The 15,757-nt window shown below is 39.4% G+C and overlaps 1 protein-coding gene across 1 annotated transcript in view; it reads left to right on the forward strand.

The window, feature by feature from the left end:
- VAV3 (vav guanine nucleotide exchange factor 3) overlaps positions 1–15,757 on the forward strand; it is a 150,918-nt gene that overhangs the window by 40,137 nt on the left and 95,024 nt on the right. The window contains exons 3-4 of the mRNA XM_058843133.1: positions 13,281–13,339; positions 14,039–14,104. Of these exons, the coding sequence (XP_058699116.1) occupies positions 13,281–13,339; positions 14,039–14,104 (125 nt within the window). The remainder of the gene's footprint in view (positions 1–13,280; positions 13,340–14,038; positions 14,105–15,757) is intronic.

Genomic DNA, 15,757 nt, shown 5'->3' on the forward strand with positions numbered 1-15,757 from the left:
ATTGATCAGTATATGCATATATGAGCTGCTGGGATGAAATCAGAAATGTGGGCCAGTACCAGATTTACTTTTCCTGAATTGTCTCAGAGTTAATTTATCAAATTCCAAGATGAAGTTAAGTGATTCCTCATTTAAAACTGAACTAAAGAACATTGAGAGGAGGGTTTATCTTTCTATTTCTTACCAAATCACTACTCACAAATGTGACTGAAAACTACTTGGGGTGTTTGAATGCAGAAAAAAGAGGCTCATGTCATAGAAAAATCAAGGCAGTAAAAAATATTTGAGCAATAGCACTTTTTAGAAGCCTGGATTATAAACTCCAGAAGCCGATCAAGATCTTGGCAGAGTAAATGCTACATAAAAACCAGCAAGAGTCTTGTGCCAATGCACAGCTCTGGGCTGACCCAAAAACTGACTTGGGCATTGTAAAAGTCTTATTGATGTTCCTCCTGATTTCACCAAATATCAAGAACTCTATAATTTCATGATCACTGTGCCCCAAGTGGCCTCCAACCACCACATCTCCCACCTGCCCATCTCTATTTGTAAACAACAGATCTAACGTAGCCCCTCCCTCCCCTGGTGGGTTCACTTACCAGCTGTGACAAAAAAGTTGTCTTCCACACACTTTAAAAACTTCCTGGACTGCCTCTTTTCTGCTGTATTAAGTTCCCAGCAGATATCTGGTAGGTTAAAGTTTCCTAAAAGCACAAGGACTGGTTATCCTGAAACATTCTCCAGCTGTTTATAGAATAAATTGTCCACCTCCTCTTCCTGGTTGGGTGAATGATAACAGACTCCTAGTAGGATGTCTTTGTTGGCCTCCCCCTTAATTCTTACCCACAGCCATTCATCATTACTAGTTCTAATACCCATGGCATCAAAAGCCTCCCAAATATAAAGGGCCACCTCTTCTCCCTTTCCTGTCTCTTCTGAAGAGCTTGTAGGCATCCAATGCAGTGCTCCAGCTATGTGAGTCGTCCTGCCATGTTTCTGTGATGGCAACTACACCATAGCTCTGCTGTTACACCATGGCCTCCAGCTCTTCTTGTTTGTTTCCCATGCTGTGTGTGTTAGTGTATGTGTACCTCAGCTGGTTTGGTTATTGGCTACTTGGTTAACTTTGGTTAATGGCTGCTGATTTCACCCCTAACTCAGGCTTACCACACTTGGGCCTGCTTCCAGACAGCCCAGCTGCATCCCTCTCCCCCTTCAATCCTAGTTTAAAGCCCTCTCAATGAGTTCTGCCAGTTCATGAAGTAAAGTCCTTCTGCCCTTAACAGAGACATGGAGTCCATCCAGTTCCAGCAGGCCAGGTGCTGAAAAAGTTGCCCCATGATCAAAGAACACAAAATTCCACTGATGACACCAACCCTTGAGCCACTTGTTGATAATGTGGGCTCTGCTATTCCTTCCATCGTTTTTCTCTGCCACCAAAGAGACTGAGCAGAACACCACCTGTGCTTCTGCCCTATCAACCGCTTGACCCAATGCCCTAAAGTCCCTTCTAATTGCTCTGACACTCCTCTTTTCAATCTCATCACTGCCAGCCTGGATTGTCAGCAGTGAGTAAGAATCAGCAGTGAATCAGCCCAGTAAGTCCCTCAGTGATACTTGGTACCTGGGCCCCAGGGAGGTACAGACCTCCCTGTGGGATGGGTCTGGTCAACATATGGGGCCCTCTATTCTCTTCAGAAGGGAGTCACACACTATCCTGATTTTCTTTTTAATATTAGAGTCTTCTAATATGATGAAAACGATGAAGCTTGTTATTGAAATTTACTAACGTTAACTCTTGTTCTGCTCTTTGTATGCACGTTGAAAACAGTTTGCTCAGGCAGTGAAATTGGTTGCTTTGGTAGGTATGGTACCAGAATAACCACTGCTTCTTGTTTGCAAGTGTAGAACTCTGGCTATGAAGGAGAATTCAGTTATAAATTTGTTTGAGAGTGTAATGCAAAACATTAAAAGTAAAGTCAGTGTTCTCAAGCAAATGTTGTGACTTTGTACATTGGTTTCAAAGCTGTTTGGCTGGTAGGAAAGAATGCATGATGGCTTTAAACTGATCCATCTTAGTTCACATGGCAGACTAAAGTCATAAGGGAAAAAAGGTAAAGCTTTCTTCTTTCTCTACAGCTTCTTATAGACAGAGGAGCCCTGAACTAGCAAGGCATAGAATCCTGTCAGAAGCCATTTTCCTTGCCTGCTCTGTTGGATCTTAATGAATTGTTGTAGGAGCTGTCCTGAAGATGGAGACGATGTGGTGCTTGTTCTGAGTGTCACAGACAGTGGGAAACTGAAGTACATCAATAATCAAAAATCCACTGAAAGCTTAAACTTGTCCAGCAGTAGCCTGGCCTTTTTGTTATATATGTAACACTTAATTTTGACTAACAACTAGACCTTCATCTTAATATAAAATCACTAGTTACTATTTGTTGTATGCAGGTCTTAAGGGCATTTCTCCATAGGCTACAATGTAAAAGAATTGGATGAGAGTGGTTTTAATGTCTGTATTATCTTGAACAGCGGAAATTTAAAGCATCAAAAAACTCAATATAAATCTAGAGTGTATCATCCAGACACCTCACAAAATCTCCATTGTGTGTGCTCTGCCTGCTACAGGTACCTCAGTCACAGCAAAGAGCTAACAGTGTTAAGGCAGCTTGCAAAGTTTCTAAGTTGATATTTTTGTTCCTTTTGGTGGAAAATATGGAACATCTCTCTTTTTTTTTTTTTTTTTTTTTTTTTTTTTTTTGACAAATTACCATGGAGGGAACGCTTACTTTTTTTGTTCTCATTTTATGTTTCTTTTGCTTTACAGGTTTGGTTTTAGTTTCCATACCTTATTTTCTACTTTTTGAGGTGATGTTTCTGTACTCTCAAACCCCTTCAGAAGCTGACTACATTAAGTCTTTTGAATTGTATTTTTCCTCATCCTCTAGTGCCTTGTTCTCCTTCCTTCAACTTTCTCACATCTTTCTCCTGTTGACATCTCTCTTATTTCCCAGAACTTCTACCTTTCCAAATCTTCTGACTTTGCTGTTGTCTGAAGATTATATTTCATGTATCTGCCTCAGTTAAACTGATTTTGATGCTGTTTTGTTGCTACTGTTTTTTGGTATGACTGTGGTAAGGGAATTTTTGTGCTGTTGGAAATACCTGTGAGCAGTAAAATTAGTTCATGCTAAGTAAGGGGGAAGATACGTTGAGGAACACAATTGTAAGAAACATTACAGGTAGCATGGGTTAAAATTACAAGCTGTAATGCTGAATAGCTTTGAAAAAATCCAGCATTGAGGCTATTTCACTCAATTTAATATTCATCAGCTTGTATGTATTTTGATCTTGGTTTTAGATTCGAAGTTTGATGTAAAAAAATGAAGAAGGTAGAGGCGCAATTCAGGTTGCTGCTGGATATTAACTGGAACTTTCCATTTGAAATCCCCTCCTGCAACATTTGACCCTTAAAAAATTAATACTCTAGCACAAATAAAACCTTTCATTAAGACCATAATATCTATGACAAAATGCTAGGAGAATGTCGGTATCAGACAACGTTTATATTTCATGCTCTATTTTTGATAAAACCACTTATGCAATGTTGGTTAATTGCAACATATTTTTTCCAAATTTTATGTCCCCAAAATGCCTTTCCACGTTGGCTACAAATGATGTGAGATCCTGTTTTTCTCTAAGCATGACCTTTTCTGGTGTGTTTTCTAGGTGCATCTGCTTGTCTAGTTGGCCCTTGCAAGTTAGCTCTTGCATTTACTCAATGTAGGCTGCTGCTGATTGACTGGAGCAGGTCTGATAACGCTTGGGATATTGCGTTTGGTTTGGACTCGCTGTATTGGATTGAAATACCCAACTGAATTCATGTCAAGAGTTTCATTGAACTCATATGTGCTACTGGTGTTTTTATCATAAACTGTGAGCACTGAAGTTGGCCTTAGATGAAATTTCAGGACTTGTTACCAGTCTGGGATGTGTTCAGTCCCGTGCCCTTTCACAAATGTTTTTAAGCGCAATTCCACAACAAATATTTGGAAATGCCTATAAACCCTATAAAGTGAAAGCGAGGTGCAATCTTGTGTGCTCTAAGAGGCACTATTAATGTCAGAGATTACTGCCTCTACTGTGGCAGAATGCCTCTTGATGTGGTAGACCTAGGAAATAAGCAGTGGACCTTACCTGCCCTTCAGAATTACATGCTAAGAAATCTTATCCCTCTCTCTGTCTCTGCTTGTCAGTTCTCAAATGTAGTTTATGACATAACGATAGCGTTGGGTTAGAACAGTGGGTGAAGAGGACAAAGTAGAGGACAAAAGTTTCTGTAGTCAGCAAAGCTGGTGAAATTCCAAGAGACATCTCAATAGTAAATATGACTATATGGTTAATGATGGGTATCTCTGGTTTGCTCCTATTTATCACAGTATCTACATCTAAAATACATACTATGATCCCCATCTAACTTTAAGAACACAAAATGTTCTTTTCAACCTCCAGACAAGTGAAAACTAAAGAACAACACTTTCAAAAACATATTAAAAAAAGAGAGGAATCACTCCCACTTTCTCTTTCGTTCTGCAGTGGCATTTTGGAAGGGTAGCACATAGATAATACAACCTGCAAGCTACTGCATGTTCAGGGTAATACGAAAATAATTAAACAGTAAAAAAATAAAAATAGCAAGTAGTTTCTCTCATTAATTTTGTAATTTTCAGTATAAGGATCCAGCTCAAGGAGAATTGGGTACAAACACGATGGGAATGTATCTTTCTGCATATTTTCTTCCACTACTGCAAGTGTCCTTAGATATCTTTTTAATCTAAATGAACAGATGATTAGAGAGAAAACCAAACCACTGCTCTTACCGATTTTCAATAATAGAAGCTGACAATGCCACTTCTCTTGCAGAATATCTTCTCAAGTTAAATATTTTTTTATATCAAAGCTGATGATTTTTAAAATGAGTGGAAGACAGTGAAATATCTGAGTTATGCCATCCTGTTTACTGTGTATCTTTTTGTAGGGTTGGAGCCAAGTGTTTTCTGTTGGACTGTTCTAATCCCTTGTCTCTTCTGGTAGAGATATCTCCAAAGAGTGCGAGGCCTGAAAGATTGCTGTGGGGTTTTGTGAGCCACTGGGAGGGTAACTGCAGCAAAGAGAACAGCTCATTCCCATTGCAGTGTATAGAAGGGAATTTTTATTTCTTGCAGAGAATAAGGAGATATACAGTGTATATTTATGCCTAATAAATATTCCTGTCTTCAATGATTGTGTACTGGAGTAAATTCAACTCATGGTTCAGGTGTGACTTGGTACCACTAAGCAAAGCCACATACTAGTTAAATTTGTGTAGTCAATGGTTACAGTAAGCTCAGAAAAGCGAGAAGTGTGGCAGTGACTGATTCACCCAAGACAGGAAGAAAAACTCTTCCTCTGCTTTTAGCAGAAAAGAGGAAGAAAAACTCCATTTCACAGCCTCCTCTGAGTATTGTTCTTGCCATGATCAAAATTGACAAAGAATCTGTTTAAATATTAAAGTGAAGTAACACAGTGGGAGTGAGGAAACCACATGTCACTTAAACTGCAGGATGCATACCTAGAACAGTATTGAAGGTGCAATCGATAATGAATATGTAAGCACTAATTTCCTTCTAAAATACCTGTATGCCAATTTTAAACATCCAAGGTCATGAACACACAAAATCTGTACAAAATGTATAAACTGGTAATTGCACTTTAGAGAATTTGCTTGTTCTTTTTGAAACATATAAAAATACTCTTCTGAAGTCTGTTAAAGTGCAGAGGCAAAAGAATGTAACTTTGGAAAACACACAGCACTGATTTACGTCCTTTCCTATTTAAAAAAAACCCCACAAGTCCAATGTCTGAACACATTTAATAATATCCCTGTTCAGTCATTAGAGATTTTAAAAGGAATACTTATATTTAGGTTAAAGAAAAAAATTGTATTAAAATATCCTCTTTACAATGCAGGAAAAAGCCATTTCTTTCATGATTGATTACTGTTATGACCCATATAAAATATGGTAAAAAAAAAAAAAGGTATCATCAGTAAGAGTGTTCAAAAAGCATTGAAAACAAGCACTTGATCAAAGCTGAAAACAGCTCAAAGATGCTGTTTCTAAGTATAGGTTATACTAGTAGTGTTTACTCTGTAGGGAACTGGAATGACTTAACAGCAGATAGGTTTTGCAGTACTGTCCTAGGAATAGCCTTTTAAATTCTTTTGCTCTCAATACAAAACCTGAAATGTAGTAAATGCACCAGAAAGGACAAACTCCAATTCCATGTTTAGAAGAACAGCATGCTCTGAGGCAGTCTGCACTTAATGCTATTAGTTGCAGTGTTTGTAACACAGCAATGCTTAAAGTATAGTTGTCATTCTTTAAGCAAGAGCTTAAAAAGAAAAAAAACAAACGAATCCAACCAAAAAACCAGCCCCAAACTTAGCACCCCAGAAGGCATTCTGAGGGCTGGAAGGTATTCAGAGAATCAAAACCACGAGCTGCAGACAGGAAGCAGCTGCTCAAACTCCTTCCCCCCGTGCTTGAGTTAGGGAGTCTCTCGGCCTTGTGGACAAAATGAACCAAAGGATGAGCAGGACTGTGCTTGTGCAATTTAAAGTTTCTCATTTCTCTGTAAGAAGTGAGCCATCTAGGGAACCTTTCTTGCTTTTGGACTAGTGACTGTAGTCACTAGAGTATAGGCTTTTGGCTGTAGTCTCATCAGAGACCTAAAATTTGAAAAATGTGGTTTTAAGCACAATTTAAAAACATATGCATACATTTGTGTCCCTTATTGGATATTGATTAGTCAAGACTTGCTCATTATAGTTCTAATAACATGATATTGAGTTTTACAGATTCCCAGAGAGCATTTGGTTTTGGTTTTCCTCCTTTAATGTTTAGGATTCATGTGTGCAGTTGTCAGCCGGTCCCACTGTTCTACTTCCAGAGTTTGCATGATCAGAGTTATCACTTCTGATAAAAGGAGTAAAATGTTCAGTGTGCAAAAGAGGGTAAATATTCTTGGCATCAACTTGTCCTTTTGGACAGCAGGTCATCTGTTCTCATATCTTTGAATGGTTTGTAAAACTTACATTCTAAAAGCTTTGCCCGCCTTCCTGGTTCCAAACTGCCTGTCTCACCTCTCCTTCTTAGAAGACTTTGGAGAAAAAAATTGCATCTTCTGTAGCTGTTGATTCCCCGGGGCTTTTGAAGTCCCAGCGGTTTGCATCTCTGTATTTAGCTTATCTACGAATAGATCGGCAACACCCAGGAAGGTTATTTATTTATTTATTTACTCTGCAGAAACTTTCCTGCCACTTCATTGTGGAGACACTAACACTAGGGAGAATGCATCCGAGATGAGACCTCCCTAGGGCAATGCATGTAGGGTATGAAGGTCTGCATGCCCAGAGCCAGCCAGGCTTCCCCCTGCAGCACAACAGCACCTCTGAGCTCTCCTCCTGCAGCTGGAGCTGGGGCTCAGTGCTCAGAGGAGATGTGCATGACTGCCAAAACCAGCTTTTACAGCAGTCGTACCCTTGCTGCCTCTGCATGAAAGCATTTGGCACCTGGTTTCAAGCCTTTTTTTTTCACAGTTGCTGGCAGGCTCCTGTCAGTCACAAAGACTTGGCTCCGGGTTGTGAATTTCTCTGCCATGGCTCCCTGGTACAGTCGGTCTGTTTTCCTTATTGCTCCTATGCCAGTGTGAAGCCTTGATGGGAAAGAGGGATGAAGTAGTTGTCAGATGTGTTTCCTTAGGGTGTAGTTCAGGGGAAATGAAGAATGGATACGGACAATGAGAGAGCTGGAATCAGGATGGCTGAAGGTGATGTCAGTGAGAAAACAGGCAGCATCCCACAGCTGGTGATTACCCCAGTGGAAAGTAAATTTGTGCCTTTCTTTTGGATTGCACCTATCAGTGCTCTACACCAAAAGCCTGGATTTCACCTGAATGAGGTGAAAATCAGGATATAGCTATATGTGAAGCTTTGTGTAATGAAACACAGATGATGACATTTCTACCTGCTGGAGGTCTGCTGTCTGTCCTGTTCCTAAGGAGGTGTTGGTGCAGGTGCCAAGGCTGTAAATTGTCTTTCACATCTTTGTGTCTGTATGGCTTTGACACTTCAGTGCATGCCTCAGCAGTATCTAGTAGAGGCATATTTGCATAGCTGGCATTTGAAATCTGGTTTCTGTTTTTAAGGGCCTGTTAGAGGTGCCAGCATGTGAAACAAAGGTTTTCTTTTAGGTCAGGGTTTCCCTTCTCTCCCTGGTGTTTTTATTTTTTTTCTTCCCCTTTCTTTTTCCTTTTATTTTAAGGAGTTTTCATTCATTTTGCCTTTTAAAAAAGCCCTTCATCCTTTCTCCTTCCCTAGAGGCTCAAGGTTTGATTAAAACTGGCCTAAACCAACATGGACTACTAACATGGTACCCAAAGGCAGATGGAGAGAAAATGTTCAATTTAACTTATGAACACACTTTACTTGGAATAATATGCTCATTAGATCAGCAGCTGTGTAATCACCCTGAAGTTGTCTGGCTTAATGTATTTTCCTCTTTTTTTTTTTTTTTTTTTTTATCTGTTAACCAAGTAAAATAGAAATGTAGCAGTTCCTAGAGGTCTTTTGGTTCAAAAGTTGATGATGGATTAGTGTACAATATTAATACATATTAATATATATATGTATTTCAACTGCCCCCCACCTCCCTCTGTGGCAAATGAAGTATTGATCTAGGGCTGTCCAGAGCCTGGTAAATTCTGTACAGTAGCAAAAGATAAAGCTTTCTTAATATAAGTAATTTGAGAATATATTTATGTATAGCATTTTCATCTTACCTCTGAGTGACAGAGACACAAATTGATGTTTCTCTTTCCTCTCCTTCTCACCAGTCTGGGAATGAGTGAAAACAGCTTCAGGAGAACTCACTCAGCATGTGGGCATGACTGGCAGTTCTGGCTTTAAAGTGTCCTGGATATGTGGCAGTTAAAATTGGCCTCATAAGAGCCTCATCCCATGATACAGAGAATGTATGATGTTGTGTTCTTCAGAAACACTGGATTTCTATATGCACTGGCTTTTTATTTTTCATGATCTGCCTAGAGATCTGACTTTTACCATGTTTTAGGAAAATTGATTTAAGTGCCTGCGTGGAAGCAACTGCTTTGATGATCTAACCACAAGTGAGTCTTTCTAGGTTTTATTGGTATAAACTATGAAACTGTTGCTGTCAATATTTGTTGATCACTTACCATTTTCAGTTTAGGGAAATATCAGAAATATAAATATGGGCATAGTCCTTACAGCAGCTGTCAGTAACATGGAATTATTTCTTGTTTGGGGAGACAGTGAGTTGCAAAATTATTTACTTCTGTTTGTTCTAAAAGTGGAAAAGTATTTTTAAAACGTACTTAAGCTGTTCTTTAACTGCATGGTTTGCAAGTTCTTTTTAAAGAAACAAGATTAAAAAGAGACACCACTAAAATACTTTAAAAAGGAACATTTTAAACTCAGACACACTACTGCTATGGAAAGTAGTAAAATAGTCCCTCTAGTGTACTGCTGCTGTAAGCAGACACAGGAATATCTGATGTGATTAACTGAAGAGTACGGCTGCAGGAAATTACAAAATAATGTTTTGGCAAGGCATATTAAAGTTCTTACATAAACTGGAGAGTCGGACCTACAACTGTAAGTCAAGTTAAGCCATAATAAATATCAAGGCAAAAAAAAAAAAAAAACCAAACAAAAAAAAACCTGTTAGAATTCCTAATGAAGTAAAGAGTTAATGAACAGTGTGAGACCATTGCTCTTGCCAGCAGTGCCTGAAACATGAGCAGAGCCACTCACCAGGGTGTGGGCTGAGGTGTGCTTCCTCTTCCAGTGCTGTAGGTTTGAATTTCATGTCATACTTTGCATAAACTCGCTATGTACTGAAAAACAAACTTGGATGTTCACATCTTCTTGAAGTGAGTGTGACTTTGATGTGACTTCTGAAGACCTGCTTAACCTCTGTCTCATTGTGTTAGGCAGTGCAAAGGAGCTGTACTGGGGTGGGTGCAGTGAGGCTTCCTTCTATGCCTTGAAGCCTCTTGCTAATATCTCCCAGTGTCAGTTGAATCCTAGAGTTACTGAGCTTTTCAGTGTGCAGGAATGTAGTCGTTGTGGGATGTTTGGAGTATAAATGTTTCTCTTTTTTTGTGTGTTGTAGTTGGCCAGAATGTCAATTAGGAATCTTTACTCAGTAACTGTTTTTTGCTGACTCTTTCTGGTGGTAGTGTGTGTGTGTGCAAAGCTCTGCAGCCCTTTGTACAGTTTGTTGCAGAGCAGCACCAGGCATGGAATCCCTGTTGTTTTGGACTTTGTACAAGCAAGGAGTGCTACTTTTGCACTTAAACTAAGATCCAGTCAAGCCTCATTCAAAGTACAGGAGCATCTGTCAGAGTCCTTTCTTTGGAAGAGAGCTGGGTGATCATTTAGGGTTAAATGTGTGAAAAGGATTAAGGCACTGCTGAAAGGAAGAGAGCAAAGCAAAAAAAGCACATGCACAGTGCTAAATTGAATGTTAGGGATTTTAATGTGTACAGTACATTATAATTTTGGAGTTCAGAATTGCACAATATTATAGGTTCCCTCATGTCAGCTGTATAGGGCTTCAAACTAGGACTGTGCTGAAAAACCCCTGAGTCTTTCCTTTGTAAGTTATTGAAAATCAGACATTTTGCTGCATTTAAGTTTATTTTGCTGAATGACTATTGAAATTCTGTTTGTTTATCTGACAACTCAGCCCATACAGAACTGCAGTCATCCCCGTGGACCTTGAAATTTGGGAACTCTTAGTTGTTTCTGCAGGGCTCAGAACCAAAGAACTGAAATTTCAAGTGGAAGGAGAATCTTGCTTTGCCCCACCTTTTTTTTTGGAGCAGATACATTTACATGTATATGATATGTGTAAAGTGTTTTGACCAGAAGTGGTAATTCCTCGTGTGATTACTGGTGTAAGTATTCTTGACATTTACTCGGAATTCTTTAGGGAAACCACAACTGCAAGAAAAATGCTCCTCAGTAGACATGGTTCTGTTTCTTGACAGTGCTGTTTTAAGCTGTGGTTTAATAGGAGTGGTTCAACGGGTAAGCATTATCTTTTATTCTGTGGAAGTTGAATCAGTGTTCTAATCTTTACTAGAGACTGCAATGCTTAATGGTTTCTGTTCTAAGAGCAGGGAAGATTCTTATAGTCTCTGTTGTCCATAGTTGTACAGTTCCTTTCTCTGTCCTTTTCTCTGTGCATTTTCTGGTAAATGCTTCTCTGGCTTCCCCAGTGTGTGGGTGTCATCGTGGGCCTCTGTGCCCACCCCCTCCAAGTTCTCACTTCAGTTCCTGAAAGAGTTTTTCTATTCCTCTTATTTATAAATCTTGCTTTTGTTCATGTTTATATTGACAGCTCTAAAATGTCACTTTGGGAATAACATTTGCTAGTTACCTATTTTTTTTTTAAATTTCTTTTTTGTTATCTTGAAGAAACTGTAATTAACTGTGAAGAGTAAGCCATATATCTCCTGGGTTTGATTATGCTAGATAAGTGAGAATCCCTCTAAGGAAAAGGGTCTGTGTGGGTGGAATAGTTTGCAAAAGATTTTTTTGTATGCTGAGAAATATCATGTTGAAACAAGTAGGGGATATTCAGCTCACCAGACTTGCCCCTCTTTGTTTTGAGAACCTTGAAGCCTCCTGTGATTTTGCCCCTCAATGCCCACCCATGTGTCAGGACAGATCATTTTGCCATTGAATCCCACAGCATCTTGTCTCGTGTGGCTCAGCGCTCCTTGCAGCCCTGTGCAGGGATTCTTGCAGGTGTGCAGGGGCAGGCTCTGGTCTCCTACAAAAACTGGAACTCCCCAGCAACAGTAAGACTTGGTAAAGAGGTCTTTTTTATCTTTTGACCTTTTGATTAGTGTGAAATAGTTTTAAAATTAATTTTGTCATTTATTCAAGAAACTTATTCACAATTTCTAAAGCTTATTCTAGACTACATTGCATTTCTTCTGTTCAGAGGGGAAATATGTGCCCTCATTTTTGATTATGTTAATGGCATAATTATTTGTTTTTATTATTCTTTGCTGTAAGGCAAAACGAGCTTTTTGTGGCATTAATTTTCACAGCAGCTGAAATGAACTCCAAATATTGCTTTCAGAGGATTAATCTAACATTAATTCTTAATTTTGCTCCTGTGCCTATGAAATATGATTCACTATGTAGGTTTTGTAACTTCGGTTTAAGCTGTAGTTTGTGATATTTTTTTGTGGCTTTTACTTTGTCATTCTCCTGTCTAAACATGTAATTTTCCTTCCTTTGAGAGATGCACTTTTAACTCTCTTTTATGGTCATGGTAGTCTTGTAATTAGAACTTCAAAAATAAACAACTGAAATTGTAGAGATTATTCCCAAATGCCTGTGAATTGTAGAAATGTAGAATTGCTATACTCAATTTTGAGATTTCTCTTCAACTTAATATTGATTTTGATTTGAAAAGATACAGGCTGAAACTTCTGAGGAGTTCAGGGGAAACCTTGTCATTGGAAGTATAGAAATTCAGGCAGGTTGTTATTTTGGGTCATTTTCTCTCTCTAGCAAATAAGACTTGTATATATGAGTATGAGTAAATAGTTATGACAGAGATGCAGGCAGAATCAAAGTAGGTCTTGTATTAATTCAATTGCCAGCAAAACAACTGCATGTGTGTGACCGTGTGTGTGTTCTACCCTTCCTAATGCTCCCCCTCGCTTTGTGTGTAACCTCAGCGGGTACAGGCGGTATTCTCTTAGCATGAGCTCTTCCAGCTGCTGCCGTGTGCCGGCGGCGAGGAAGGGTTCAGGGCTCCTCAGTGCAGCCCCGGCTGCGGGGCCGATGGCAGCGGGCTCAGCGTCCCCGGGCAGCCCGGCTGCCTCGGGCTGCGGCTGCCTCGGGCTGCGGCTCCCCCTGCTGCCCGCCGTGCGCCAGAGCGCAGCTCCGCCGGCAGCTGCCCCGGGGACACCGAGCGCTTCAGGAGCTCTCCGGGACTGAACTTGGTTACAGGTGCATCCACGTCCAGTTGTCTGTTTGGTACAGCCAGATTTTGTCTCTGTTTGTATCATTTGATTTGAGGTAGTGCTGCTGATAATGAAACAATAGAGAACAAAATGTTTTATTGCTTTATTGTTCTACAACTAATCACAGTTTCTGTTTCTCTCTTCTGCAGGTGATAGAAACGCTTTCTAAGCTTTCCCGCACTCCTATTGCATTAGGCACAGGAATAAGGTATGCTGTTGCCGTAGGGAATGGTGAGAGTGATGGTGTAATGCTCCTTGGAAAAGTTGTTAGAGGCAGTATAGCCTGTGTCTGCCGCTAAGAACTTCTCTAGCTGTAAGGCAGAGAGCCAGGTGGGCAGCAAAGCCTGGCTCTGGAGCCCTGAGGGGTTACAAAAGGTATCTGCTACCTCTGGTACGCTCACTGAAGGGCCTGAGTTATGTGTATGGCTCATGCTGAAGTGGGAGGTGAACAGAGGAACAGCTGGTATTGCAGAACTTGTGATAATTGTGACACAGGGGTCAGAAATCAAGCTGATGCAGTGCTGATTTATGTAAAGACAAATGGGGTTTCTCTTCTTTCTTACTTCTAAAAAATCGTAAAAATTGGCCAAGTTTGTGAGATTCTTGTTTTCAAAAAGAAACCAAAAGAACCCCTACCAGACCTAACCTGAAAGTTTTGATGATTTTTTCCAGTTGAAAAATGTCAACGATGTGTATTAGTGGTGATTTATAACAACTGTGTCCAGTAGGATTTTTATTATATTGTCAGTCCACATAATGAAATATAGATACAGAGAAAGGGAGGAAGATATAAGCACAATATGCAACATACAGTATACAATAATTTTTGTGAAAATTTTGGAAACCAAATGGAAATCCACCATATGACTAGTGATGTCTGTAATTAATGCTATTTTTCCTTCTATAGGCCCTTCCCTACAGAAGAAAGTGTCGATGATGAAGATATCTACAAAGGTCTTCCTGATTTAATAGAGTACGTTGTAAATATATTAATTACAGATTTAGTCTTTCAGTTGCATGCTGTTGTTTGTATTGTGTTGTAGAACATATGGTTTTAATGAAAATGGGATATTTATTTTATTTGTAAATATTTTGTTAGTCATTATGTTGACCAGGAAGAATTAATTATGAAAATTTTTTTTAATTATTATGATACATTCATGTCTATAAAGCAGCATGTTTCATAGAGGATGCTGGCATCAAAGTAAATAAAGAATGCATTTTTAAGTTACCTGTCACTATGAGAATGCTTTCAGAAGAGTGCAATATCACTTGTAAGGGACTCAAGGAAATTGTCTTGAACTTGCAGAGAAAATGCATGTTTGGATCATAATTCAAGTGGATCTTTTCCCTAAAGTCAGTGAAATTCTTAAGGAGTGCATTTACCTCTTCTGGGTAGGTGTTTGCAGCATTGTCAGGATACTCTTGTGTCATATGGCTGGGATCTCCCAAGATCCACGAGGAATCATGTTGGACAAGATCTAGGTCAGAGCTCTGTTCCAAGGCTCAAAGTTCACCAGCACTCATTGCATGTCACTTGCTGCAGCAGGAAGAAGCTGCTGTTCACGCCAGGGATTTGTTTCTTCACTGCCAATAAAGAAGAGAAACCTCACCATGATTGGCATTGCTCAATTTACCACTTTCCTTGCAAGAGCTTGTCCTCATCCCTGCAACTGACTGTCTCATAGATAATTGCTTTTCACTCTGTGTAGCAGAGTATGCAGAATGTAGGAGCTGCAGTCTCCTCTGGGACCCAAGGGGGCAAGAAGTGATGTCCTTATCTCTTAGAAGTGGTGGCATTATAACTGTTTGAAAATAATATTTCCACCAGTTCTTAAATGGGCATGTAAATTCAGCATTGTGAGACAATCTTTCATTTAAAAAAAAAAAAAAAAAAGCAGCTAACAAATCATACCAAAGAAATGGATTTGTAACTCTTCTTGTGCAGCAAATTATGAATATTAATTAACAGAAATTTAATAGTTACATGCTGTCTCAATTGTGGAGAAAGAAATTCAAGAATAAGAAACAAATGTGCCAGTGGATGATGCAAATGGCCCACAATTTTTAGTTTCCCTCAATTATTAGAACATCTATTTGAAATTAATTTAATTGTCCCTAAGTTTAAATGGTGTCTAAAAATTTAAAATGAATTTAAGTACTTTTGTCAGAAAGATCTGTCCTTACTCTGCCTTTTTGCCAGCTTTTTTTACCCTGGAGCAGGGGTGGTAGAATGCAGTGTGTCTGCTGCACCTGACAGCTGCCAGTGTTGAATGTGAAGTGCTAGCACACCATCACTGCTGGTGGGAGCTGAAATGCTGGACTAACCTGTTGGTTTTTACTCTGAATGATTTCAGTGTTGCCTTCCAACAGGAAAAAGCTCAAAATTGTCAGCATATCTGATCCAGTTTCTATATTGTTATTGTTACTCAACTGCTTTCAATAGCTTTTAGAGTTCTTTTGTAGATATATCCTAAGAAATAGGAGTGAAAGATATGATGGGCTTGATACAGTCCTAGCAAAAAGTAGGTAACACTCTAGCAGGGATGATTGTAATGAGGCTGAATTAGCTGAAGGTAGAGTTGAGCACTGACTTCCTGCTTTATTTCTGTGGTCTGGGTAACTG

This window comes from Poecile atricapillus, chromosome 7, assembly GCF_030490865.1.
Source record: "Poecile atricapillus isolate bPoeAtr1 chromosome 7, bPoeAtr1.hap1, whole genome shotgun sequence".
Taxonomy (NCBI): domain Eukaryota; kingdom Metazoa; phylum Chordata; class Aves; order Passeriformes; family Paridae; genus Poecile; species Poecile atricapillus.